This window comes from Podarcis bocagei, assembly GCF_964188305.1.
Source record: "Podarcis bocagei genome assembly, chromosome: 18".
Classification (NCBI taxonomy): domain Eukaryota; kingdom Metazoa; phylum Chordata; class Lepidosauria; order Squamata; family Lacertidae; genus Podarcis; species Podarcis bocagei.
The window spans coordinates 6,726,444-6,753,404 of NC_138144.1; the positions used below are offsets into that span (position 1 = coordinate 6,726,444).

Here is a 26,961-nt window from a genome sequence, read left to right on the forward strand (position 1 = left end):
GCGGTGGGCTGTCTGCGGCCTGCCTTCTTGGAACGGAGCAGAGACTTGCTGCAGTTTCCAAATAATAATTTATTACTTGCACCCCGCCCATCTGGCTGGGTTTCCCCAGCCACTCTTTGCGATAATTAAGAGGTATATACACTTCACTGAATAAATAAGTGGACCCGTTTCATGTTTCCTGAAACAATAGGCAAACCAAAACAATGGCTATTCTTTGAAAGTCACACTTCTCTGAATTTAGCAAATCCAGCCCAGCGTGTGCCGAAATGTCTAAATTAGGCTAAAGTGGACATGGAAACGAATGGCAGAAAACGGCATTGCTGTATATTACAGGAAATTGCTTGCATAATGTGTGTATGAGCAAAATTGCATACGAAAATGCGGGTATGGGGAGAAATTTCCATTAGAACTTTTAAGAAATAAGCAAATGCCCCACCACCACCCTGAAAATCAAACATGGAACTGAATTTGTGATTGGAAAAAATGGGGAATTGACATTTGTCCTTTGACTATGACATTTGACTATGGCCAGATGGGGCTTACTAACCTGGGAAAGATAAACTTGACATGAGCCAACAGTGTGACGCGGCAGCTAAAAAAGCCAATGCAATTCTGGGCCTCATCAATAGGAGTATAGCATCTAGATCAAGGGAAGTAATGGTGCCACTGTATTCTGCTCTGGTCAGACCTCACCTGGAGTACTGTGTCCAGTTCTGGGCACCACAGTTCAAGAAGGACACTGACAAACTGGAACGTGTCCAGAGGAGGGCAACCAAAATGGTCAAAGGCCTGGAAACGATGCCTTATGAGGAACGGCTAAGGGAGCTGGGCATGTTTAGCCTGGAGAAGAGGAGGTTAAGGGGTGATATGATAGCCATGTTCAAATATATAAAAGGGTGTCACATAGAGGAGGGAGAAAGGTTATTTTCTGCTGCTCCAGAGAAGCGGACACGGAGCAATGGATCCAAACTACAAGAAAGAAGATTCCACCTAAACATTAGGAAGAACTTCCTGACAGTAAGAGCTGTTTGACAGTGGAATTTGCTGCCAAGGAGTGTGGTGGAGTCTCCTACTTTGGAGGTCTTTAAGCAGAGGCTTGACAACCAGATGTCAGGAGTGCTCTGATGGTGTTTCCTGCTTGGCAGGGGGTTGGACTCGATGGCCCTTGTGGTCTCTTCCAACTCTAGGATTCTATGATTCTATGATCCTAAACCTCCCATGCCTTGCGAAGATACCTTGGGGAAAAGAAAGGGTTAAGGAGTAAATGCCCAAATCCTAAATGGATTCCCTAAAATGGTTGGGTGGTGCTTGGCTTGTACACTGGCAACACCTGCATCCAGGTGTCTTGCTCTGCTTTCCTTTGGAGCCCATCAGCGAGTCTTGTCATCTGGGCAGCGCAGGACCCCCATATTCGCTGCCCAGGCTTACGCCCCCCTGGGGTTGTTACCTGGGTGCTGCTAACAGTGGTTTGACTTTACCCCCTGGAGGTGCACTCCATTGTTTTTCAGAGGTCACATGTTCCTCTCTGAAGAGGAAGCCCTGCCCTGCTAGTACCTGCCAGCTTAATAGCTCTTAAGGTAGACTCAGCCTGAAGTTTGTATTTGGGGAGGCTCATGTTAGATATATTCAGCTGGGGAATATTTTGGGCTTCGGGGTCCGGACCTTTACTGCCTGGCCCCACCGAGTGGGTGAACGGTGCTGGCTGTATGGGGCCAGATATGGATTTTAAATAAAAGGACACATGTAAAAACATTCTGATTCCCGAACTGTCTGTGGGCCGGATTTAGAAGGCGATTGGGCCGAATCTGGCCCCCGAGCCTTAGTTTGGCTAGCCCTGCTCAAGAGTCTCCTCCAGCACCAGAATTCAAAAGCATCAATGCTTTGGCGATCAGCCTTCTTTATGGTCCAGCTCTCACTTCCATACATCACTACTGGGAAAACCATGGCTTTTACTATACGGACCTTTGTTGTCAAGGTGATGTCTCTGCTTTTTAAGATGCTGTCCAGGTTTGCCATCGCCTTTCTCCCAAGGAGCAGGCGTCTTTTAATTTCGTGACTGCTGTCACCATCTGCAGTGATCATGGAGCCCAAGAAAGTAAAATCTCTCACTGCCTCCATTTCTTCCCCTTCTATTTGCCAGGAGGTGATGGGCCCAGTGGCCATGATCTTCGTTTTTTTGATGTTGAGCTTCAGACCATATTTTGTGTTTTTTTTAATGAAATTTTTATTGGTTTTACAAAGTTTTAATAGACATAAACAAACAAACAAACACACAAACAAACATGTATAATTTCATATCCTTTCTTTCTTTAAAGCTTACTTCATTGACTTCCCCATACCTCCCCTTTCTACATCCCAATTTCAAAAATTATTTCAGCAAATCCTAACTTCAGACCATATTTTGCGCTCTCCTCTTTCACCCTCATTAAGAGGTTCTTCAATTCCTCCTCACTTTCTGCCATCCAAGTTGTGTCATCTGCATATCTGAGGTTGCTGATATTTCTTCCGGCGATCTTAATTCCGGCTTGGGATTCATCCAGCCCAGCCTTTCGCATGATGAATTCTGCATATAAATTAAATAAGCAGGGAGACAATATACAGCCTTGCCGTACTCCTTTCCCAATTTTGAACCAGTCAGTTGTTCCATATCCAGTTCGAACTGTAGCTTCTTGTCCCACATAGAGATTTCTCAGGAGACAGATGAGGTGATCAGGCACTCCCATTTCTTTAAGAACTTGCATGCAGCAAAAAAGCCAAATCTGCAAGGAGTTTGCTGCTGCTGCTGCTGCGCCCCTGATAGGCCGGGCTGTCTGCCTTGCTGGCTGAATGGATGACGTCACCGCCTGCCCGGGGATGCGGGGGAGGCGCCGGAGCCCGGGACTGTGACGTCACCTCCGCGCTTTAGCCAATGGGGAGAGCCGCTGCGGCCAGTGTTGGAATGCGGGCGGACGCGGCGCCTTGTCTCTCGCTGTCTCTCTCGGGGACGCGCCTTCCTCGCCTCCCGGGCGCGCTCTCGCTCTCCTAAGGTGGGCGATGGGGTGTGGGGGGGGTTGGAGGGGGAGGCTGCGCTCGTTTGCAGGAGGATATTTTGCTTTTTGATGCTATTAAATATGGGTTTGGAAGTGGAAATCGCGAAAGAGGTGCTTTTGTTTGGGGGGGCCCCTAGATTTATTGAAAAGGGGGCGGGGGGCAGATATGTGGGGCTCTGAGACCCCAGGGGTTTGAGGCTGGGGCTCGTGGGGGGTTGCTCGTGGGAAAAGGCTTTGTTAGGGAGGCAGGGAAGGAGGAGGGGGGGAGTTTCCAGAAATATAGGGTTGGGGTCGTCCCCCCCCCACCTTAGGGGTGGGTGGGGAGGAAATGTGGGGCTGGACTAGATGACCCTGGCAGGTCCCTTCCAGCTCTGCACTTCTGTGGTTCTAAGAAACGGCTGCCGGGAGGGTGGTGGTGGTTTGAGCCAGGAGGGAAGGAGTTAAGTTGTGGGGGTGCTTTTGACGTTAAGTCGTGGGGGGGCACTTGATGGGAGGGAAGGGGTTACCTTTTGAGGTTGGGCTGCTTTTGATGGGATGGGAGGGGAGGGGTTAAGTCGTGGGGGGTGCTGCTTTTGATGTTGTGGGGCTGCTTTTGATGGGAGGGAAGGGGTTAAGTCGTGATGCTTTTGATGGGAGGGAAGGGAAGGGGTTAAGTCATGATGCTTTTGATGGGAGGGAAGGGGTTAAGTTGTGGGGCTGCTTTTGATGGGAGGGAAGGGGTTAAGTTGTGGGGCTGCTTTTGATGGGAGGCAAGGGGTTAAGTCGTGGGGCTGCTTTAGATGGGAAGGAAGGGGTTAAGTTGTGGGGCTGCTTTTGATATGGGGTTAAGTCGCAGGGCCGCCACTTTTGGAAAGATAGGGTGCAGAGGGGTCTGTGGGTCTGGGAGGCAACTGCTGGGTGTGTGAATGGGGCTGGGATTCTTTTGGGGGGTGAAGGAAGGTTGGGGGGGTGGAGGCTGCAGTTTATGGCTGGGATCTCTAGGGATGGGGGAGCAGCAGGCGAGAAAGGAGTCTCCGAAGGAAGCCGCCTGGAGTTCCTGTCACGGGGAAAAGGCAGGGAATAATAATAATAATAATAATAATAATAATAATAATAATAATAATTTGTTATTTATACCCCGCCCATCTGTCTGGGTTTCCCCGGCCACTTTAGGCGGCTTCCAACCAAATATTAAAAACAAGACAGTATCAGACATTAAAAACTTCCCTGGGCGGCTTTGAGCAGAATATTAAAATACAACGATTCAACAAATATTAAAAGCTTCCCTAAACAGGGCTGCCTTCAGTTGTCTTTTAAAAGTAAAATAGTTGTTTATTTCCTTGACATCTGATGGGAGGGCGTTCCACAGGACGGGCGCCACCACCGAGAAGGCCCTCTGCCTGGTTCCCTGTAATCTTACTTCTCGCAGTGAGGGAACCGCCAGAAGGCCCTTGGAGCTGGACCTCAGTGTCCGGGCTGGACGATGGGGGTGGAGACGCTCCTTCAGGTCTACTGGGCCATTTAGGGCTTTCAAGGTCAGCACCAACACTTTCAATTGTGCTCGGAAACGTCCTGGGAGCGGATGAAGATCTTTCAGGACCGGTGTTATATGGTCTCGGCGGTCACTCCCAGTCACTTTCCTTTCCTCCGTTGCAGGAACATTTGACTGATCTTTATCCTTCCTCTTCCTTTAGCAGTGATCCAGCGCCGGGCAGTCTGGAAATTTGGTGACGGCTGCTTTTCCCGGGGGGCAGGGTAGAGGAAGCCATGTCCACCTTCCGCCAAGAAAATGTGGAGGATTACTACGAGATGGAGGAAGAACTGGGCAGGTGAGCTGGCTGTGTACTTTGTTGTGCATCTTCTTGCATGTTTTGTCTGTGTTTGTGAGAGAGAAATAATAATAATAATAATAATAATAATAATAATAATAATAATGTGTCAGCTGCGTCCCATTGCTGACAGAGGGGGAGAGCATGGAGAGACAGGAGGAGGTAATTAGGCAGGAATATGGAATGAGGGAGGAGCAGCCTAGTTAATAATAATAATAATATAATAATTTCTTATTTATACCCCACCCATCTAACTGGGTTTCCCCAGCCACTCTGGGCGGCTTCCAGCAAAACACTAAAATACAATAACCTATTAAACATTAAAAGCTTCCCTAAACAGGGCTGCCTTCAGATGTCTTCTAAAAGTTTGGTAGTTATTTTTCTATTTGAGATCTGGTGGGAGGGTGTTCTACAGGGCAGGTGCCACTACCGAGAAGAACATACGTTTAGAGAAGATTGGAAAGCGTTTATTGAATATATGGGGGGAAATTGTGTTTATTTGAAAATGTGGGCAGCATTAAGATAAATTCAACCGTGTAAATCAGTTTTGATGGATGCAGTAATGGAATACGGAATGGCGTGGCTTTTGTAAAATATGCAGGGATTTATGTTATGCAAAGTGAACCATGGAAAGAGAAGAAGGGATAGTTGTTGATATCTTAAAAGGTAAAGGTAAAGGGACCCCTGACCATTAGGCCTAGTCGTGGCCAACTCTGGGGTTGCGGCGCTCATCTCGCTTTATTGGCCAAGGGAGCCGGCGTACAGCTTCCGGGTCATGTGCCCAGCATAACTAAGCCGCTTCTGGCGAACCAGAGCAGCGCACGGAAACGCCGTTTACCTTCCCGCCGGAGCGGTACCTATTTATCTACTTGCACTATGATGTGCTTTTGAACTGCTAGGTTGGCAGGAGCAGGGACCGAGCAACGGGAGCTCACCCCGTCGCGGGGATTCGAACCGCCGACCTTCCGATCGGCAAATCCTAGGCTCTGTGGTTTAACCCACAGCGCCACCCGCGTCCCGTTGATATCTTAAGGTTCTCTAAATGAATATTCTAAAAGGTAAAACAAAAGATAATAAAAATTGTGGAGAATAGAGGAAACCTTCAGGACCCAAGGGACTGGCAGCCTAGGAGGCTGTTGCCATTCTAGGGCTTAAAACTTCAGACCCTGGTTCGATTTTTCGGATATTTATTTGTGTTTACATCCTGTGTGCTTGCCTCACACAAGCGGGTTCTGACTTCACACTAGAATTTCAGATCGACCTGGAGCATCGCTTGCGGCGTTTCTGCATTCTTGACTTGTGCGTCAGCTGCACAAATTATTTCAGGGACATTTCCTGTCTTGAGTAATTCTAGTCTGGCCAGCAGATTTGAGGCAGTTCCCGTCCCCCCCTAAGCCTGGGAAAAGGAAGTGAGGGTGTTGCAAGGATCTCGCCCATATCCCGAACTCAGAATCCACGGGTGTCGCAACTTTGGTTTCAGGGGGTGATGCGAGATCCTTGCCCAATATTGCGGCCTCACCCTGATCTGACGATATACAGTGGTGCCCCGCAAGACGAATGCCTCGCAAGACGAAAAACTCGCTAGACGAAAGGGTTTTCCGTTTTTGCGTTGCTTCGCTAGACGAATTTCCCTATGGGCTTGCTTCGTAAGACGAAAACGTCTTGCGCTTTTTTTTTAAAGCCGCTTGAAGAGGCGCAGTTGCGACGGACCGTGCTTCGCAAGACGAAAAACATCGCAAGACGAAAAGACTCGCGGAACGAATTCTTTTCGTCTTGCGAGGCGCCACTGTACACAGGATTCGGCCCCAGACCTTTGCAACACTGTCACTTCTTTGGTAGCCGTAGGGCAGCCTCATTGTACGCTTGTTTTTGTGGACGTAAATCCCGCCAGGGTGAATATAAAAATCAATGATTTTTTAAAAAATGATTTTTTTATTTAAATTGGATTTTTTAAAATTTAAATTGGATTTCTTTTATTTAAATCAATTTTCTTTAAAAAAATAAACTGGATTTTTAAAATAAAATGGTTTTGGAGGAAAAATCTATCTAAAGGTGATTTTCTATTTAAGTTACATTATAGTCCATCAGGAAATAAGGATTTGTTTTTCATGTGTGCTAAAACTCAGTCTAAGTTTATTTTTTTAAATTATTTAACCACATCAGTTAACAAACATGGATACATATGCTATAACGTTATTGTTTTAGTTAAAATAAATTGTTTAAATTGTTATGATTATTTTTCTCCTTCCGATAAAGCACAGCAGAAAAGTTGCCCAAATTTAAACAGTTAACTTATTAAACCTCGCAATCAGTTCATAGTTATTGGTCTACATATTTCTGATAGTATTACCAATTTTTATCTCTAAGTATTACCAAATCAGTCTTTTTTTTATATAACTGTAAAAAAAAAAATCCTAAGAAGACAAGGACTTTAAAAAGGAACGGGAAAATTTTATAATTTAAATAGGAGACCATTGTAAGCAAATCAAAACTTTAGCTGGACTATAAGAATCACTTGTAAAGTAACGAAGGTTATGGACCATTTGGACAAATCAAAATAGCGGAGAACGTATTGATATGTAGTCTTAATTATTGTAATAAGGACCCATGTTAGGGGATGTTGGGGAAAGTCACGAGAATCTCACAAAATGATAATACAAATTTTCTGGCTGCAAATTTCTCTTGACAAGAATTTTTTTAAAACCCCCCCAAGAAATAATAAAATGCTTATAAAAAATCCCCTAAAATCTTAAATTTTATTTGAGATATGTTCCCTAAAAAAGGCTCAACAATTTCGTCGTCGTTCCCCCCCCCCAAAAAAAAATAACCCCGCAACTTTGTCCAGATTTCCACTTTGGGGAATATGGCAGCCCTATTTAAGATCCCAATTAAATCAAATCCCCCCCCCCCTTTTTGGACATGATGGTGAACTGTGAACTGAGAAACCAAAACCAGTCCACTTATTTTTCCTTTTTTTAAAAAAAACCCTTGTGTGCTAAATCTGTTTGTTCTCTCCCCCCGCCCCCCCCTCCGCCAGCCTCATTGCTCTCCGTCCGAATGAATTTTTGCTGATGGCCAGCAGAAATAAAGCAGGTCCAGCCGCTTTTGTTCTGCTTCCTTGTCGTTTTCTTTTTGCAACGGCAACCGTATATGGAAAGCTAGCTTGCTGTGTGATCTCACCTTTGAAAAATGTAAATAGCTGCATTTTGATGTCCCGTCCCTGCGGCTTTTATTAAAACAGAGCGCAAAGAGGTTTCTCTTCTTCCGTAGGCCTCTCCTTCTATGGAAAGACTCCAGAATTTGTGAAACAATATGCGCGTGTGACGGACATTTTCTCCTCTTTTAGCAACTGGTGTAGATTTCTCCCAGCTTTTTCACGCTCACAAAAACCAGGAAGTGCTTCTTTGGTGGGGCAGACGGTGAAGGAAGGTGAGGACAGGTGAGCTCACCTAGGGCCGAAGTCACCCCCCCCCCCAAGAAAGCAGGCTCAAAGCTTCTCAAAGCTTTTCAAAATCATTTTCTCAGCAGCTAAGCATCAGAAACATTCCGCTTGCTGTAACTAAAAAGATTGCAACAAGGTAGAGAACGGAGCCCATTGTCTTCTCAGGCCGTTCTCAGAACCACATTGCAACTTGCTTTCTCTCCGGGAACCATGCCAAAGCCAAGAATGAAACAACGGGAACACTAGGAAAACCCCCTCACCCCCTTTCCTGCCAAGAGTCCAATAGTCCCAAGACAGCTTTCTGTACATGCTCAGGAACCTCAACATGGGGCAGGACTCCTGAGGGAGGAGAAAGGAGGAGGGAACTGGAAAGGGGTATATATGTTTGTGCACATCACTGTGAACTCGTGCATGCTTTTTGTGACTTATCCCACTTGCTCCTTCTACCAGTTCATGGATGGTAGAAATAAAAGCCTTTTCTCCGAAACTATTCCTTGAGTGTCTGTCGACTCCCACTTCCCTTTCCCAGGCGCAATATTTTTTCCCACCCGAGGGCAAAGCCTCATAAGGCTACAACGGGAGCGCCAGGAATGTGCCTTGCGCTAACTGGGTCCACTTTGGAGCACGGGGAAATCCACAAATATCCCCTTTCTGCAAAATATCTCCTTCAGTTTCATGCTCCTGGTCCTCCTGCCTGGCTTCATAGAACCATTTTGTGGAATAATAATAATAATAATAATAATAACAATAACAATAACAATAACAATAACAATAACAATAACAATAACAATAACAATAACAATAACAATAACAATAACAATAACAATAACAATAACAATAACAATAACAATTTATTTATACCCCGCCCGTCTGGCTGGGCTTCCCCAGCCGCTCTGGGCGGCTTCCCCAAAAATATTTAAATACTGTAATACATCAAACATTAAAAGCTTCCCTGAACAGGGCTGCCTTCAGATGTCTTCTAAAAGTCTGGTAGTTGTTGTTCTCTTTGACATCTGGTAGGAGGGCGCCACTACCGAGAAGGCCCCCTGCCTGGTTCCCTGTAGCTTTGCTTCTCTCAGTGAGGGAACCGCCAGAAGACCCTCGGCGCTGGACCTCAGTGTCCAGGCTGAACGATGGGGGTGGAGACGCTCCTTCAGGTATACTGGGCCGAGGCCATTTAGGGCTTTAAAGGTCAGCACCAACACTTTGAATTGTGCTTGGAAACGTACTGGGAGCCAATGCAGGTCTTTCAAAACCGGTGTTATATGGTCTCGGCAGCCGCTCCCAGTCACCAGTCTAGCTGCCGCGTTCTGGATTAGTTGTAGTTTCCGGGTCACCTTCAAAGGTAGCCCCACGTAGAGCGCATTGCAATAGTCCAAGCGGGAGATAACCAGAGCATGCACCACTCTGGCGAGACAGTCTGCGGGCAGGGAGGGTCTCATCCTGCCTATCAGATGGAGCTGGTAAACAGCTGCCCGGGACACAGATTTGACCTTTGCCTCCATGGACAGCTGTGAGTCCAGAATGACTCCCAGGCTACGCACCTGGTCCTTCGGGGGCACAGTTGCCCCGTTCAGGACCAGGGAGTCCTCCACACCTGCCCCCAGGTGTTGCTGAACTACAACTCCCATCATGCCTTGCCATTGGCCACGCTACCTGGAACAAGTTTATACATTTCGTTAGTTTTACAATCAATCTCACATTTCGAAGTTTGACTTCCTTCCCCCTCTTTCTGCGGTTCCTTAAATTTATTTCTTATTATCTTCTGCATATCCAAATTCATTTACTTATCCGCTTTAAATATATAGTCTTCTGAAGCTGCAGGTTGCTACAAAAATCCTGACAATGTTTTTATCTGTTTGCAATTTATCTGTAAATATTCAATAAACCATTTCCATTTTTTTATAAAAAGTTTGTTATCTTATCTTGCTTTCTCATTCTTCCAGTAAGTTTCGCCATTTCTGCATATTCCATAAGATTTTTGTATCCATTATTCCTTTGTTGGGGCTTCTTCTTTCCACTTTTGGGCAAGTAGCATTCTTGCTGCTGTAGTAGCATACATAAATAAATTACCATACAATTTAGGTAGTTCTGTCCCTACAATTCCCAAAAGAAAAGTCTCTGTTGTTGTTTTTACAAAGGTTATTTTGAACATCCTTTTCAATTCGCTATATATCATTTCCCAGTAAGCCTTAACCTTACTACAAGACCACCACATATGATTAAAAAGAACCTTTTCCCTTGACATTTCCAACATTTGTTTGATTTAGATTTATACATTTTTGCCAGTTGACTTGGTGTTCGATCCCGACGATATATCATTTTCATGTAATTTTCTCTTAAACTGTAACATGCTGTAAATTTTATACCCGTATTCCACAATTGTTGCCACGCTTCTGTGTCTATATTATGACCAATATATTGCCCAGTGAAGCTGGATTTGTTTGGGAGTGAAGCTCCCCGGTTCAGAGTAGGAAACGTTTAGGATGCGGGTGGCGCTGTGGGTTAAACCACAGAGCCTAGGACTTGCCGATCAGAAGGTTGGCCGTTCGAATCCCCACAATGTGGTGAGCTCCCGTTGCTTGGTCCCTGCTCCTGCCAACCTAGCAGTTCGAAAGCACGTCAAAGTCCAAGTAGATAGATAGGTACCACTCCAGCGGGAAGGTAAATGGCGTTTCTGTGCGCTGCTCTGGTGCGCCAGAAGCGGCTTAGTCATTCTGGCCACATGACCCAGAAGCTGTACGTCGGCTCCCTCGGCCAATAAAGTGAGATGAGCGTCGCAACCCCAGAGTCGTTCACGACTGGACCTAATGGTCAGGGGTCCCTTTACCTTTACTTTACACAGAGGAATGATGTGCGGTGTCTGAAATAGGAGTCTCAGAAAAAGGGGAAGGAAGTCAAGATTTGAAATGTCAAAAGGACTGTAAAATTAGTGAAATGTATAAAAATGAACGGCATAAGCAAAATTTAAAATAAAAATAAAATACAGTGGACGCTCGGGTCGCGAACGTGATCCGTGCGGGATGCACGTTCGCAACCCACAGCTTTCGCAACCCGTGTGGGTTGTTATTTGGCGCTTCTGCGCATACGCAAAGTGCGATTTGGCGCTTCTGCGCATGCGCGGCCGTCGAAACCTGGACGTAACCCATACTTCCGGGTTTCGGCGTCCGCAACCCGAAAAACGCAACCTGAAGCGTCTGTAACCCGAGGTATCTGCAAGTGAACGTTTTTCGTCCCTCTCTCTCCCTCTCAGCGGCCAGTTTGCGATCGTGCGCAAGTGCCGCGAGAAGAAGAGCGGCCTGGAATACGCGGCCAAGTTCATCAAGAAGCGCCGCCTGTCCTCCAGCCGCCGCGGGGTGAGCCGCGAGGAGATCGAGCGGGAGGTCGACATCCTGCGCGAGATCCAGCACCCCAACATCATCACGCTGCACGACATCTTCGAGAACAAGACGGACGTAGTGTTGATCCTTGAGCTGGTCTCCGGCGGAGAGCTCTTCGATTTCCTGGCCGAAAAGGAGTCGCTGACCGAAGAGGAGGCCACGCAATTCCTCAAGCAGATTTTGGACGGCGTCCACTACCTCCACTCCAAACGCATCGCCCACTTTGACCTCAAGGTGAGATCCTGCTCACACAATATAATAATAATAAATTTTATTTATACCCTGGCCAGAGGGCAACTAACACCAATAAAATCACAGTAAAAACATTATAGGGGGAAAGGGGGGGAGGAAAAGGGGGGGGACCCAATTTAAAATACAGGTTAAAATGCAATTTAAAATGCAGCCTCATTTTAAAAGTCAAAACCATAAGGGGAGGGAAACATAAGGGTCAGACTGAGTCCAAACCAAAGGCCAGGCGGAACAGCTCTGTCTTGCAGGCCCTGCGGAAAGATGTCAAGTCCCGCAGGGCCCTAGTCTCTTGTGACAGAGCGTTCCACCAAGTCGGGGCCAGTACTGAAAAGGCCCTGGCCCTACTTGAGACCAATCGAACCACCTTGCGACTTGGGACCTCCAAAGTGTTGTCATTTGTGGACCTTAAGGTCCTCCACGGGACATACCAGGAGAGGTGGTCCCGTAGGTATGTGGGTCCTAGGTTGGTGACTGGGAGCGGCCACCAGGAGCATATAACACCGGTCCTGAAGAATTTATGTTGACTCCCAGTACGTTTCCGAGCACAATTCAAAGTTTTGGTGATGATCTTTAAGGCCGGAAACAGCCTTGGCTCTGAATACCTGAAGGAGCGTTACTGAGGTCCAGCTCCAAGGGCCTTCTGGCAGTTCCTTCACTGAGAGAAGTGAGGTTGCAGGGAACCAGGCAGAGGGCCTTCTCAGTAGTGGCACCCTCCCATCAGATGTCAAGTAACCATACAGTGGTACCTCGGGTTACATACGCTTCAGGTTACATACACTTCAGGTTACAGACTCTGTTAACCCAGAAATAGTACCTCAGGTTAAGAACTTTGCTTCAGGATGAGAACAGAAATTGCGTGGCGGCGGCAGTGGGAGGCCCCATTAGTGGTGCTTCAGGTTAAGAACAGTTTCAGGTTAAGAACGGACATCCGGAACGAATGAAGTACTAAACTCAAGGTACCACTGTACAACCTTTAGAAGACATCTGAAGGCAGCCCTATATTGGGTTGTTCTTAACATTTCGTACCAGCTCCATCTGGTACGTAGACTGAGACCCTACCTGCCCGCGGACTATCTTGCCAGAGTGGTGCATGCTGTGGTTATCTCCCGCTTGAACTACTGCAATGTGCTCTATGTGGGGCTACCTTTGAACGTGACCCGGAAACTACAACTAATCCAAAATGCGGCAGCTAGACTGGTGACTGGGAGCGGCCGCCGAGACCATATAACACCAGTCCTGAAAGACCTACATTGGCTCCCAGTACGTTTCCGAGAACAATTCAAAGTGTTGGTGCTGACCTTGAAAGCCCTAAATGGCCTCGGTCCAGTATACCTGAAGGAGCGTCTCCACCCCCATCGTTCTGCCCGGACACTGAGGTCCAGCTCCGAGGGTCTTCTGGCGGTTCCCTCCCTGCGAGAAGTGAGGTTACAGGGAACCAGACAGAGGGCCTTCTCGGTAGTGGCGCCCGCCCTGTGGAACGCCCTTCCAGCAGATGTAAAGGAGATAAACAACTACCTGACATTCAGAAGACATCTGAAGGCAGCCCTGTTCGGGGAAGTTTTTAATGTGTGACATTTTAGTGTATTTTTTGTCTTTGTTGGAAGCCGCCCAGTGTGGCTGGGGAAACCCAGCCAGATGGGCGGGGTACAAATAATAAATTATTATTATTATTATCATTATTATTATTATTATTTGAGGTTTTGTTTTTTAATATTCTGTTGGAAGCCGCCCAGTGTGGCTGGGGAAACCCAGCCAGATGCGCGGGGTACAAATAATAAATAATAATAATGATAATGATAATGATAATGATAATTTGATGTTTTGTTTTTTAATATTCTGTTGGAAGCCGCCCAGAGTGGCAGGGGGCAAACTCGGTCAGATGAGCAGCTTGTGAATAATAAAAACAACATTACCCTGATCCTCTGGCGGCAGAGACTTGGAGCTCATGTGTTCTCTCAACGTTTCCCCCTCCCAGCCTGAAAACATCATGCTCCTTGATAAGAATGTCCCAAGCCCTCGCATCAAGCTGATTGACTTTGGCATTGCCCACAAGATTGAAGCAGGGAACGAGTTCAAAAACATCTTTGGCACTCCCGAGTTTGTAGGTATGTGTGTTAGACCAGGATGTTGGGGGAGTGCAACGGAATGGGGTGGTTGATGGTTGAGGGGCGAGCAAGCAGGAGAAACCCTCAGCCTGGAGAGGAGAGGATGGTCTAAACCACTGAGCCTCTTGGGCTTGCCGATCAGAAGGTCGGTGGTTCGAATCCCCGCGATGGAGTGAGCTCCCCTTGCTCGGTCCCTGCTCCTGCCAACCTAGCAGTTCGAAAGCACACCAGCGCAAGTAGATAAATAGGTACCACTCCGGCAGGAAGGTAAACGGCCTTTCCGTGCGCTCTGGTTTCCGTCACGGTGTCCCGTTGCGCCAGAAGCGGTTTAGTCCTGCTGGTCACATGACCCGGAAAGCTGTCTGTGGACGAATGCTGGCTCCCTCAGCCTGAAAGCAAGATGAGCGTCACAACCCCAGAGTCGCCTTGGACTGGACTGAACCATCCAGGAGTCCTTTACCTTAACCTTTACCTATCTCCATGTACCTGGAGCCACAAAGTATTTGAGAGGCAGGTGCAGAGATCCTGGTTTTTTGTGGTTATCTGTCCCAGAAACGCTTATTTTTTTCTCATCACTCTCTCCAAAGCTCCAGAAATAGTCAACTACGAACCTTTGGGCCTGGAGGCTGATATGTGGTGAGTAAAATAAGCTTGGCTTAGATTTCTTGTGGAATTTAATGCCTTATTATTATTATTATTATTATTATTATTATTATTATTATTATTAATTCAATGCACAGTAACTTCGCTGTGATGGGACGCAGGTGGCGCTGTGGGTTAAACCACAGAGCCTAGGGCTTGCTGATCAGAAGGTCGGTGGTTCGAATCCCCGCGACGGGGTGAGCTCCCATTGCTCGGTCCCAGCTCCTGCCAACCTAGCATTTTGAAAGCACATCAAAGTGCAAGTAGATAAATAGGTACCGCTCTGGCGGGAAGGTAAACAGCGTTTCCGTGCGCTGCTCTGGTTCGCCAGAAGCGGCTTAGTCCTGCTGGCCACATGACCCGGAAGCTGTACGCCGGCTCCCTCGGCCAATAAAGCGAGATGAGCGCCGCAACCCCAGAGTCGGCCACGACTGGACCTAATGGTCAGGGGTCCCTTTACCTTTGCTGTGGGAATCTCCTTCGCTGGAGGTTTTTCAACGGAGGCTGGGTAGCCATCTGTCAGGAACTTTTCAGATTAAAGGAACCTCGGGGGTGGCCTTCCAACTCCACAGTTTCCATGGATTTTTATTTATGAACTGCTTCCCAAGGTCTGTAGCTCCCTGGGCCTGGGAAGAGAACTTCAGGAAAGCTCCTGGGCAGAGCCCGATTCCTGCCTCTGATCCCAGATGCTCTCTAGCTTTTGGAGCACCTCTGGTGGGGAAAATACTCCGTGTGTTTTCTCCCCCTTTCATCACAGGAGTCAACAGCTCTGTTTTTGCTTTATCTACACTGTCCCTTACCCAATTCCTCTCCTTCCTGCTTTTTAACCCCTCTCCCTCGCTAGACGACCCTAAACCTTCTGAAATCGTCCTCTTTCCCCTCCTCGTGGTCCTTTGCTGAGACAGCCCAAGTTCCTTTCCTAGGACTCCTCTTCCCTTCTTCTCTAATCTGTCATGGCCTTGGTGAAGATTTTACGTTTTCATCCCCAAAAAGTTTTTGATTTGAGTTTCTGCTGAAATGAGGCTGTATTTTAATCGTGTTTTTAAGTTGTATTTTAATCAGTTGTTTTTATCCCTGGTGTTGGCCGCCCTGAGCCCGGTCTTGGCTGGGGAGGGCGGGATATAAATATTTTTTTTATATATTATTATTATTATTAGTTTGTGTTGTGTTGGTGCTGATCTTTAAAGCCCTAAATGGCCTCGGCCCAGTATACCTGAGGGAGCATTTCCACCCACATTGTTCAGCCCGGACACTGAGGTCCAGCTCCGAGGGCCTTCTGGTGGTTCCCTCCCTGCGAGAAGCGAGGTTACAGGGAACCAGGCAGAGGGCCTTCTCGGTGGTGGCACCCGCCCTGTGGAACGCCCTCCCACCAGATGTCGAGGAAATAAACAACTCTCTGACTTTTAGAAGACATCTGAAGGCAGCCTTGTGTAGGGACGTTTTTGATGTTTGATAGTGTTTTTAATATTCTGTTGGGAGCCGCCCAGAGTGGCTGGGGAGACCCAGCCAGATGGGCGGGGTAATAATACTAATAATAATAATAATAATAATAATAATAATAATAATAATAATACAGTGGTACCTCGGATTACATATGCTTCAGGTTACAGACTCCACTAATCCAGAAATAGTACCTCGGGTTAAGAGCTTTGCTTCAGGATGAGAACAGAAATCGTGCTCCGGTGGCAGCGGGAGGCCCCATTAGCTAAAGTGGTGCTTCAGGTTAAGAACAGTTTCAGGTTAAGAACGAACCTCCAGAACAACTTAAGTACTTAACCCAAGCTTCGGTCCAGTATACATGAAGGAGCGTCTCCACCCCCATCATTCTGCCCGGACACTGAGGTCCAGCGCCGAGGGCCTTCTGGCGGTTCCCTCATTGCGAGAAGCAAAGCTACAGGGAACCAGGCAGAGGGCCTTTTTGGTAGTGGCGCCCGCCCTGTGGAACGCCCTCCCAGCAGATGTCAAAGCGATAAACAACTACCTGACATTCAGGAGACATCTTAAGGCAGCCCTGTTCAGGGAAGTTTTTAACGTGTGATATTTTATTGTATTTTTGGTTTTTATGGAAGCCGCCCAGACTGGCTGGGGAGGCCCAGCCAGATGGGCAGGGTATAAATAATAAATTATTATTATTATTATTATAAGGTACCACTGTAATAATAATAATAATAATAATAATAATAATAATAATAATAATAATAATAATAATTTTATTTATACTCTGCTCTCCCCAGGCAAGGGCGGCTAACGCCAGGTATAAAAACAACTTAAAAACAAGATTAAAGTACAACATTATAAAATGCAGCCTCATTTCAGTAGAAACTCAAATAAAAAGCTTCCCCTTTGCCGCAATCCCACTTCTCTTGCTTCTCCCTGCTGGGACCCAAAGATGCTCTCAGGTGCTGCCAGATTCTGTCTTTATTGCTAATTTCTGACTCCTTGTCTTCAGCCGTGTGTCAGCGCGGCTGTTGAGTCGACTGGGGAACACCAGGCATTGTCAGGCTGCAACGCCCGTCATCCCTAACATTGTCTAGGGCTGAGTCCAGCAGCATTTTTTGGGGGGGGATTGCAGATCTCCCACCCCACATTTCTGTGTCTTTTGGGACATTTCGATGCTAGTACGTTGATCATCTCCTTTTCCTTTCCCTTCCTTCGTTCCAGGAGCATCGGCGTCATCACCTATATCCTGTGAGTATTTCAAAACAAAACACCTTGCGCAAAGTCGAGCCCTATGCTCGGAGAACAAGCATAGCTCCGCCGGTAGAGCGCGGGGCTCTTAACCTCAGGGTTTTGGGTTCGAGTCCCACGTGGGGCGAAAGATTCTTTCATTGCAGGGGGCCCATTAAAGCCCTAACAGCCTTGGCCCAGGAAACCTGAAGGAGCGTCTCCACCCCCATTGTTCTGCCCGGACGCTGAGGTCCAGCGCCGAGGGCCTTCTGGCGGTTCCCTCACTGAGAGAAGTGAGGTTACAGGGAACCAGGCAGAGGGCCTTCTCGGTAGTGGCTCCCTCCCATCGGATGTCAAGGAAATAAACAACTACCTGACTTTTAGAACAGTGTTTTTCAACCACTGTTCCGTGGCACACTAGTGTGCCGCGAGATGTTGCCTGGTGTGCCGTGGGAAAAATTGAAAAATTCGAAAGATTTTAAAAAAATAAATGTCAAATTTTCGCCCACTAGGCGGGCGCCGGACTGTGTCCACCCTATTTTCCATCCGTCCTGTGTGGGGATGATCTGATCCCCACCCAGGACGGATGGAAAATAGGGTGGACACAGTCCGGCGGTCCGCTCTCATCCGATTCCCCATAGAGAGCAGCGTGGCTCTGACATCTCCCTCTCCGCACACAGTGCGGAGACGGAGCTGTCATCCGCCGGCTCAGCGGGGATCAGCGGATCGATCCCCGCTGAGCAGAGAACGGTCCGCAACGTTCGATTCCAGCCAGAATATCAGCTTTGTGTTCAGCCAAACAGGCCCAGGTTGTGCACTGAATAAAGTATTTTATAATTTTTCATATTTCTGTTTACTTACTATTTCATAATAAAGTAATTATAAAATACTTTCTTTGTGTTTATTTGATTCCTATTCATGAGAATTACTTTATATATAGTCAATATAGGCACAGAGTTAATTTTTTTAACATTTTCTAATGGTGGTGTGCCTCGTGATTTTTTTCATGAAACAAGTGTGCCTTTGCCCAAAAAAGGTTGAAAAACACTGTTTTAGAAGACATCTGAAGGCAGCCCCGTTCAGGGAAGTTTTTAATGTGTGGCATTTTAACGTATTTTTAATCTTTGTTGGAAGCCGCCCAGAGTGGCTGGGGAGACCCAGCCAGATGGGTGGGGTACAATTAATAAATTATTATTATTATTATTATTATTATTATTATTATTATTATTATTATTATTATTATTGATGACTCCCGCTGTCCCTTCCAATTTGACAATTCTGTGCTTCTCCAGAAGGGTTGCATGTTGAATAGCGCAGCGCCTTTGGGGAAGAGGGGGCTTAGCTTACTGTTTTGGGTTTTTCTCCCCCCCTGGGTCCGGCACTTGGGACCACAGAGCCTCTTGGGCTTGCCGATCAGAAGGTTGGCGGTTCAAATCCCCGTGACGGGGTGAGCTCCCGTTGCTCGGTCCCTGCTCCTGCCAACCTAGCAGTCCGAAAGCACGTCAAAGTGCAAGTAGATAAATAGGTACCACTCTGGTGGGAAGGTAAATGGCGTTTCCGTGCGCTGCTCTGGTTCGCCAGAAGCGGCTTAGTCCTGCTGGCCACATGACCCGGAAGCTGTACGCCGGCTCCCTCGGCCAATAAAGCGAGATGAGCGCTGCAACCCCAGAGTCGGTTACCACTGGACCTAATGGTCAGGGGTCCCTTTACCTTTTATGTCCGGCACTTAGCGCATGCTGGTGGCTTCAGTAACTCGGGTTCACGGTGGGTGGAGATCTTAGCCCAGCCAGGAAGCCATAGCTGCCCTTCTGGTGGTCGAAGGGCACAGCAGCTTGCTTTGGGGTCACGCAAGCCTGGGGGGGCCGAGAGCAGCGGATGCCGTAAAGATCCTAGAGACATAACAAGAGCCATCTGGATGAGATGGGAGAGTGGTCTTGTGTTCGAATCCTGCTTGTGGATGGTGTTTTTTTCCATCGGATCTTTTTAAAGAGACGTTGGCTGGCCCCCTGTCAGGGATGATTTATCCGTGCTCCCTGCCTGGCAGGGGGTTGGTCTAGAGGACCTTTGGGGAGCCCCTTGCAACTCTACAATTCTACCTCCTAATGTACTTAACCCTCCCAGACTTTTGCTAGCTTTCGATTCCAGAGTATGGTATGTTCTTCGTCGACTTGGATTCCTGCTTTAAATTTTTTTTTTTTTACAAAAAAAAACTGTGGATTTTTATTGATGGTTTAAATCAGGGGTGCCCAAGCTTTTTCCAGATTTGAGGAAGTGAACACGCGTGAGGGCCGACCAAAGTTGTTGAGCTCTTTTTACAATTTTACCCCAAAATTGTTGAGTTGGGGGTTTTTTTAGGATTGAAGTTTTGCTGAGCTTTTTTTAGGATTTTACCCCCAGGACATATACTGCCATGGGGATTGGATTAAATGGACTGGATTAGGCCCCTGAAACAGGCTTTGGACATGCCTGGTTTAAATTGTTTGGTTAGTTGTTACAAAACGCCTAAATAAAGCCGTTTCTTCTTCCTTTTTTATCCTTTCGCCCTCCCAGCTTAAGCGGCGCCTCTCCGTTCCTGGGCGAAACGAAGCAGGAAACTCTGACCAACATTTCTGCTGTCAACTATGACTTTGACGAGGAGTACTTTAGCAACACCAGCGAACTGGCGAAGGACTTCATTCGGCGGCTGCTCGTCAAGGATCCCAAGTACGAAACGCGGGTGATGGGTTATGGGTGTCTGTTTTGGGACTACAGTTCCCATCATCCCTGACCTGTTAGCTAGGGATGATGGGAGTTGTAGTCCCCAAACAGCTGGAGGGCCACATTTGGCCATCGCTGCATGTAGCCTGCCCTCAACCCCCTCAAAGTTCATGGCAGCGGTGAGATTTGAACGCGGAACCTCGTGATTCATAGCTCGGTCTCTCTCAGCGCGATGCTAATGCGCTCGGCGCAAGCTTTGGCATGATAATAATAATAACAATAATTTATTATTTATACCCCGCCCATCTTTCTGGGTCCTCCCAGCCACGCTGCGAGGCTTCCAACAAAACACTAAAATACAAGAACCTATTAAACGTTAAAAGCTTCCCTAAACAGGGCTGCCTTTAGATGTCTTCTAAAAGTTTGGTAGTTATTTTTCTAGTTTTACATCTGGTGGGAGGGCATTGCACAGGGCGGGTGCCACCACCGAGAAGGCCCTCTGCCTGGTTCCCTGTAACTTGGCTTCTCACAGCAAGGGAACCGCCAGAAGGCCCTCAGAGCTGGACCTAAGTGTCTGGGCAGAACAATGGAGGTGGAGATGCTCCTTCAGGTATACAGGACTGAGGCCGTTTAGGGCTTTCAAGGTCAGCACCAACACTTTGAATTGTGCTCGGAAACGTACTGGGAGCCAATGTAGTTCTTTTTGCCAGGCTGCACAGATCTCTTTGCCAGGCCAGATGTTCCTAAACGACAACAATGAGAGAAAAGGGTGTTTTCCCAAGGCAAATATATATTTTCCTGTTGTTCAAGGCCTCCGATGTCCCTCCTTGCCTTTTCCGAAGCCTCGGAGAAAGTAGAATAAATTAGGCAGCATGAGACACCTATGCGCAAAACCTGTTTAGCTTGTTCTTGCTCATGCGCTGCCGCCTCGTGCAGCGTCTAAAAGCATAAAACAGGGATAGTGGACTTTCACAGCCTCGCGTTCGCCTCTTCCCCTACCCGGCTGGTCAACTTTGACAGGTGGGCAGAGCCACCGCCCGCCAGTCACCTGACGTCATGATGTCAGGTGACTGACAGGTGGGCGGTCAAAGCTGACACGTCCTTGGGGGGGGGCTGCTTTGCCAGTGGGAACGTGCTGAGAAAGCGGGACTGACTTTTAAACCCATCAGCAGAGGGGCCCAATCCTGCTCCCTGCAGCGGTCTGCTTCTCCAGCGCAGCCCCTGCAGCGGATTGAGAAGTGAATGCGGTTTTGGGGAAATAGCTTCATGGGCCAAACTGGACAACCTGGCAGGTCAAAGTTGTCTCAGGGACAGGAGGTTCCCTATATCCATGCTCTATAATGTCACAGAATCGTGAGTTCGCGCCCCACATTGATGACATTGGCGACCCCCTTCCGACTCAGCAAATCTAAGATTCTATGAATCATTGCAAAGGAAGTTGTTTCTTGTGTGACCCGCTAGAAGCACCTGTTATAAGAATTTTAAGATCTCCAATATAGTAAGTTTACCAGATTTTTTTCCTACCTCTCCACAGCGGCGCGGCAAGGTTGGGGCTCCCTCTTTTTTCTCCTTCTTCTTTCTCTCTCTTCCTTCTCCTTCTCCTCTCCTCCTTGTCTCTGCGTCGGCTCTGGGGTTTTCCTGGTCCCAGAGCGCCACTGGGCAGTCGGCCGGGTGGCAAGGCACTCTCGCTCCCGGCTCGATTTGGGTCGTGGGCGCGTGTGTCAGTGGTTCCCCCAGTTGACGCGCTGGGTGTTCCCAGTTCCCCGGCGGCGGCGGCAGTCTCAGCATCCCAGAGCCAGCCTGGTAGCGCAGTTGGCTCTGGCTCTGGCTCTGGCTTCAGGAGCCGCTCGCTGCCGTGGCGCCCGGCATTTTGCCTCGCCGGAAGTCCCCGTATGATGTGTCTTGTGCCGTTGAACCAACCACGCAACATTCATTCTCTACTAATGAGTCTACAACACTTAAAATATAAATCCGGGGACATTAAATGAAATCCGGGGACGGATTTTGTCCGGGGACAGATTTGTAAATCCGGGGACTTACAAATATATATATATATATAAAATATATATTTATATTAAAAAATAAAATAAAATGCAGTTCTGTTGGGATTTCCCCAACAGAACTGCATTTTATTTTATTTTTTTAATATAAATATTAGATTTTATTGAACATAATTATTACAAAATACAAGCAAAATACATACATACATATTTTTTCAGATAAGCACACACATTTAAAAAAAGAACAAAAATGAGAAAAGAAAGAAAGGAAAAAGAAAAATTGCAAAAAGAAGAAAAATTGGAAGAACTCCCTCCAAATTCACTCGATGGAAGCGTTGGAAGTCAAACAATGACGTTTTATTGTTGGGATAGTTGTGGAGTGAATTCAGAACTGCATTTTAAATTGGATTTTAACCTGTATTTTAAAGTGGTATCCCCTCCCCCTTATGTTTTTACCGTAATTTTACTGTTGTTAGCCGCCCTGAGCCCGCCTCTGGCCGGGGAGGGCGGAGTATAAATAATTTATTATTATTATTATTATTATTATTATTATTATTATTATTATTATTATTATTATTATTATTATTAACTGACCTCTTCTCTTCGTTCTGTTTCAGGAAGCGGATGACTATCGACCAGAGCCTGGACCACCCATGGATTAAGGTAAAAACCGAGATGTTTCAGAATGTTGCCTTGCGGTTCCTAAGCTATTTTTCTCACCCGCTCTTGAACCAGGTGGGCTTCCAGATTTGTAAGATCGGTAGCAAAGCCTTACGATCTAAGCCACTAAGCAGAGGACGAAGGGGATGTTGAGGAGGGCAGTTTGGGGAGAAGATGGGAGCCGGCAAGTTCAGGAGACGGTGATTGAGCTGCCTGCCACCTTGGAAAACGAAATCGCCCAGTAAGCGGCCTTCACTGCTAGATGGTGCTGCTGGGGAAGGATGGTGAAAGGGGCTGGAGCACACGGGTTGGCGGTGGCGGCAGAAGAAGGGCACATTCCTCTTGACAAGCTCACCCTGACTGTGACCTGCAGGTTCAAAATGGATTCTAGAATCCTACTCACTCACTTTGTCTTTTGTTTTGAAGTGGGGGCTGCAAGGTGACTGGAGGAGAGGTCCTGGAGGGGTCCGCGATGCTTCCCCTCCCCTTTGTTAGGTTACGATACGATAAGGCCCTCTGCCTGGTTCCCTGTAACCTCACTTCTAGCAGGGAGGGAACCGCCAGAAGGCCCTCAGCGCTGGACCTTAGTGTCCGGGCAGAACGATGGAGGTGGAGACGCTCCTTCAGGTCTACTGGGTTGAGGCCGTTTAGGGCTTTAAAGGTCAGCACCAACACTTTGAATTGTGCTCAGAAACATCTTTGGAGCCAATGTAGGTCTTTCAGGACTGGTGTTATGTGGTCTCGGGGGCCACTCCCAGTCCCCCAGTCTAGCTGCCGCATTCTGGATCAGTTGTTGTTTCTTGGTCACCTTCAAAGGCACATAGAGCACATGGCAGTAGTCCAAGCGGGAGATAACCAGGGAGATAACCACTCTGGCGAGACAGTCCACGGGCAGGGAGGGTCTCATCCTGCGTACCAGATGGAGCTGGTAGACAGCTGCCCTGGACACAGAATTAACCTGTGCCTCCATGGACAGCTGTGAGTCCAAAATGACTCCCAGGCTGCGGACCTGGTCCTTCGGGGGGCACAGCTACCCCATTCAGGACCAGGGAGTCCTCCACACCTGCCCACCCCCTGTCCCCCTAAAACAGTCCTTCTGTCTCATCAGGATTCAACCTCAATCCATTAGCCGCCATCCATCCTCCAACCGCCTCCAGACACTCACACAAGACATTCACTGCCTTCACTGGTTCCGATTTAAAACAGAGGTAGTGCCGGGTATCGTCCGCATACTGATGATCCCCCAGCCCAAACCCCAAGTAAATAGATGTGTACAGATTTAAAAGAAAGAAACTTTTGGTCTCAGATGAAAAGGATGGGTAGTGTTGCTGAGTGGGGAGAGACTCTGTGGGTCCCCTAGACCAGGGGTTAGCAAACTTACTGCGCCTTGGGACAGTGTCTCCATGCCGGAGGAGCGCGTGCCCATATGTGTGCGCACACACTATTTCTGGCACACTTCCGGGTTGGAGGAGCACCGGAAATAGCTTGTGCGCATGTGCACGGGCCTCCTCTGACCCGGAGGTGCACAGGAACTAAGGCTTGCGCATGTGCAAATAATGCTTGTGCATGCACACATGTTACCGTATTTTTCGCTCTATAGGACTCACCTGACCATAGGACACACCTTGTTTTAGAGGGGGAGAACGAGAAAAAAATAATCTCCCCCTCTCTGCTCAGCGCCCCTTCAGTGAAGCGGCAGGAGAAACGGAACCCCTTCCATTTCTCCTCCCGCTTAGCTGAAGGGGCGCTGCGCCTTAGCTGAAGGGGCACCTACCCTTCAGTGAAAGGAACCCGAAGCCTCCGGAGCGCAGCGGGAGCTCCGGCTGTGCTCCAGAGAAGCCTGGAGAGCGAGAGCGGTTGGTGCGCACCGACCCCTCCCGCTCTCCAGGCTTCAGTGAAGGCAACCCGAAGCCTCCGGAGCGCAGCAGGAGCGCTCCCGCTGCACTTCGGAGGCTTTGCGTTGCTATTGCTGAAGCCAAGGAGCCTGCATTTGCTCCGTAAGACATACACACATTTCCCCTTAATTTTTGGAGGGGGAAAATGTGCATCTTATAGAGCGAAAAATACGGTATTTCCGGTGCTCCTCCAACCCGGAAGTGGGCAGCTGCGCAGCGCTGGTAAGAGCGTGCGGCGGGGGTCGCCGCGGGTCGAATAAACGAGTCCCTTGGGCCTTATCCGGCCCGTGGGCCTTAGTTTGGGGACCCCTGCTCTAGACTGATGCCCTGGAATGGGGGTGGCCGGCGGGAAAGAGAAGCAACTGCCCGAGCCTCTTTTCTGAGCGTCTCCCCGCTGACCCTTTGCAGGTGATCAAGCGCCGGAACGTCCGCAACGAGGACAACGGCAAGAAGCCCGAGCGCCGCCGCCTCAAGACGACCCGCCTGAAGGAGTACACCATCAAGTCCCATTCCAGCATGCCGCCCAACAACACCTACGTCAACTTTGAGCGCTTCTCCAAGGTCATGGAGGAGGTGGCGGCGGCCGAGGAGGGCCTCCGCGAGCTTCAGCGGAGCAAGAAGTCCTTCCGCGAGGACATCGAGGCCCTGCGCTCCATCTACGAGGAGAAGGAGCTGTGGTACAAGGAGGAGAATGAAGCCGTGGGCCAGGACCTGCGGCAGATCCGGCAGGAGATGCAGAAGACGGAGGCCCTCAAGCGCCAGGCGCAGGAGGAAGCCCGGAGCGCCTCGCTGGCTGCCAACGGGCTGAAGAGGCGCTACCGGAAGCTGGAGAACCGCTACGAGGCCCTGGCCAAACAGCTGGCGTCCGAGATGAAGTTCGTGCAAGAGCTGGTGCGCTCTATCGAGCTGGAGAAGCTGCGGGGCGGGGAAGGGGACTGCGGCATCCGCTAGCGCCCTCCCCTCCTGGGGCGGGGTGAGGAGACGGGAGCAGATCCGTCTCGGCCGTGGGTTTGAGGGCTGCGCCCCCTCGCCCAGCCTCCTGGCCCAGCGTCCCAACGACTCTTTGACCTATGGCTCCTTATTTAATCACTGGTGTGGCGTGCTTCCTGGACTACGTATCCCATGATGCAGCGCTCCTGCCGGGACCCAGCATGGCAGGCAACATCCCTGACTTGTAGCCTGAAGCTGGAACTTTGTGCTTGTTAAAAATATCCTGTCTTGCCCGGGGCTTTCCGTTCTGCCCTTTTTCGGCCCCAGGATGCGCCGGCCTTCTCGAGGGTTTGAAGAGAGCGGGACGTCGGTGTTCTCTTCCCCCGAATGAGGTTCCGACGGCAAACTTTGAAGCCCAAAAGTCTTGTTTCCGTTTGCTCGCTGGGCATCTGAGCGCGTAGAGACTGCTGCCCAGAATATAGGAGATTATGGTGCCCAGATTATGGTGCCTAGATTATAGGAGATTATGGTGCAGATGTGATGTGCAAGAGAAGGGTTTTGCCTCGCTAAATCAGCCATGCCAGGGCAGAACATGACGCCCCATTATCCTTTGGGTCGTTTCTGCTAGGGGCCTCGTGGCAGGTTTTCTGGGACCAAGGCTGCAGTTAGAAACCGCATGGCTTGTGTTCCGGATATCGGAGGGAGCTTCACTTCACAAATATCAGGGTGTCTGGGTTGCGGGCAGCGAAAAGTAGGTTATGAGAACTTCCTTCCCTAAAGGCCAGTGTTTTTAGTAACAAACATCTGCCTAGGCAGGACATCCAAACTTTTAAAATCTTTTCCCAGGATCTGCCTCTTTTATCCTTTATTCTTTTGAAGTAGCCTCGTGGCACATTTTCTTTCCTATTATTATTCTTTGTATCAAGAAGCCATCTTTGCTTTTTTAATAAGAATAATAATAATCGCGGGATTCTTGGTTTGGGTTGATGTTTAGGAGGAGGTGATTAGGGTAACAACAGTTGCAGCTTCTCCGAAGCTCTGGGAATTTCAGATATTAACTGTGAATCGAGGGGTGGTGGTCATTGTAAAGAAATCACACGCTTAGGACTGATGTGGCTACGTACAGGAATTTGTCCAGCTGTCTTTTGTATTGAACGTTTACGATGATTTGTGCTCAGGATGCTGCCGGGGCTGTCACACACAAGTCCTGCTTTCAGCGCTGTTTCGTAACTGCAAAAGTTCGGGGGCGGCCACACCGCTTCACCCCCAGCCGGGGCGCATCCTGTAACCACCTGCTGAAACCCTGTAACGTTTCATTCTGCAGATGTTGTGCTTTAGCAAGCATGTGGTGCAGCTTTGGGGAAGCATCGCAGAGCCACCAATAAAGCAGAATCAATCCACCTTGGCGCACTGTTACTTTGTCTGGAACCCTCTGCAGAATGCAACTGCTGCAAAAT

General features: G+C 48.4%; 1 protein-coding gene across 2 annotated transcripts; it reads left to right on the forward strand.

The window, feature by feature from the left end:
- The first annotated feature begins 2,837 nt into the window (after positions 1-2,837).
- On the forward strand, positions 2,838-26,904 carry DAPK3 (death associated protein kinase 3). Of its 2 annotated transcripts, none has more exons than XM_081177880.1 (9): positions 2,838-3,026; positions 4,703-4,837; positions 11,533-11,893; positions 13,884-14,013; positions 14,601-14,649; positions 17,317-17,343; positions 19,873-20,025; positions 22,637-22,682; positions 24,983-26,904. In XM_081177880.1, the coding sequence occupies exons 2-9, from the start codon at positions 4,776-4,778 to the stop codon at positions 25,523-25,525; spliced, it is 1,371 nt and encodes a 456-aa protein (XP_081034006.1). In that variant the 5' UTR covers positions 2,838-3,026; positions 4,703-4,775; the 3' UTR covers positions 25,526-26,904. The 2 variants fall into 2 exon arrangements, with proteins under 2 accessions (XP_081034006.1, XP_081034007.1); XM_081177881.1 differs by lacking the exon at positions 2,838-3,026 and adding an exon at positions 3,118-3,140.
- Positions 26,905-26,961: the final 57 nt, after the last annotated feature.

Excerpts from the sequence above, each read along its gene's own strand:
- DAPK3 (XM_081177880.1), top strand. The coding sequence starts at position 4,776 with ATGTCCACCTTCCGCCAAGAAAATGTGGAGGATTACTACGAGATGGAG. Across the intron at positions 17,344-19,872 it reads GGCGTCATCACCTATATCCT|CTTAAGCGGCGCCTCTCCGT; the intron begins GTGAGTATTTCA and ends TCGCCCTCCCAG. Across the intron at positions 22,683-24,982 it reads TGGACCACCCATGGATTAAG|GTGATCAAGCGCCGGAACGT; the intron begins GTAAAAACCGAG and ends GACCCTTTGCAG.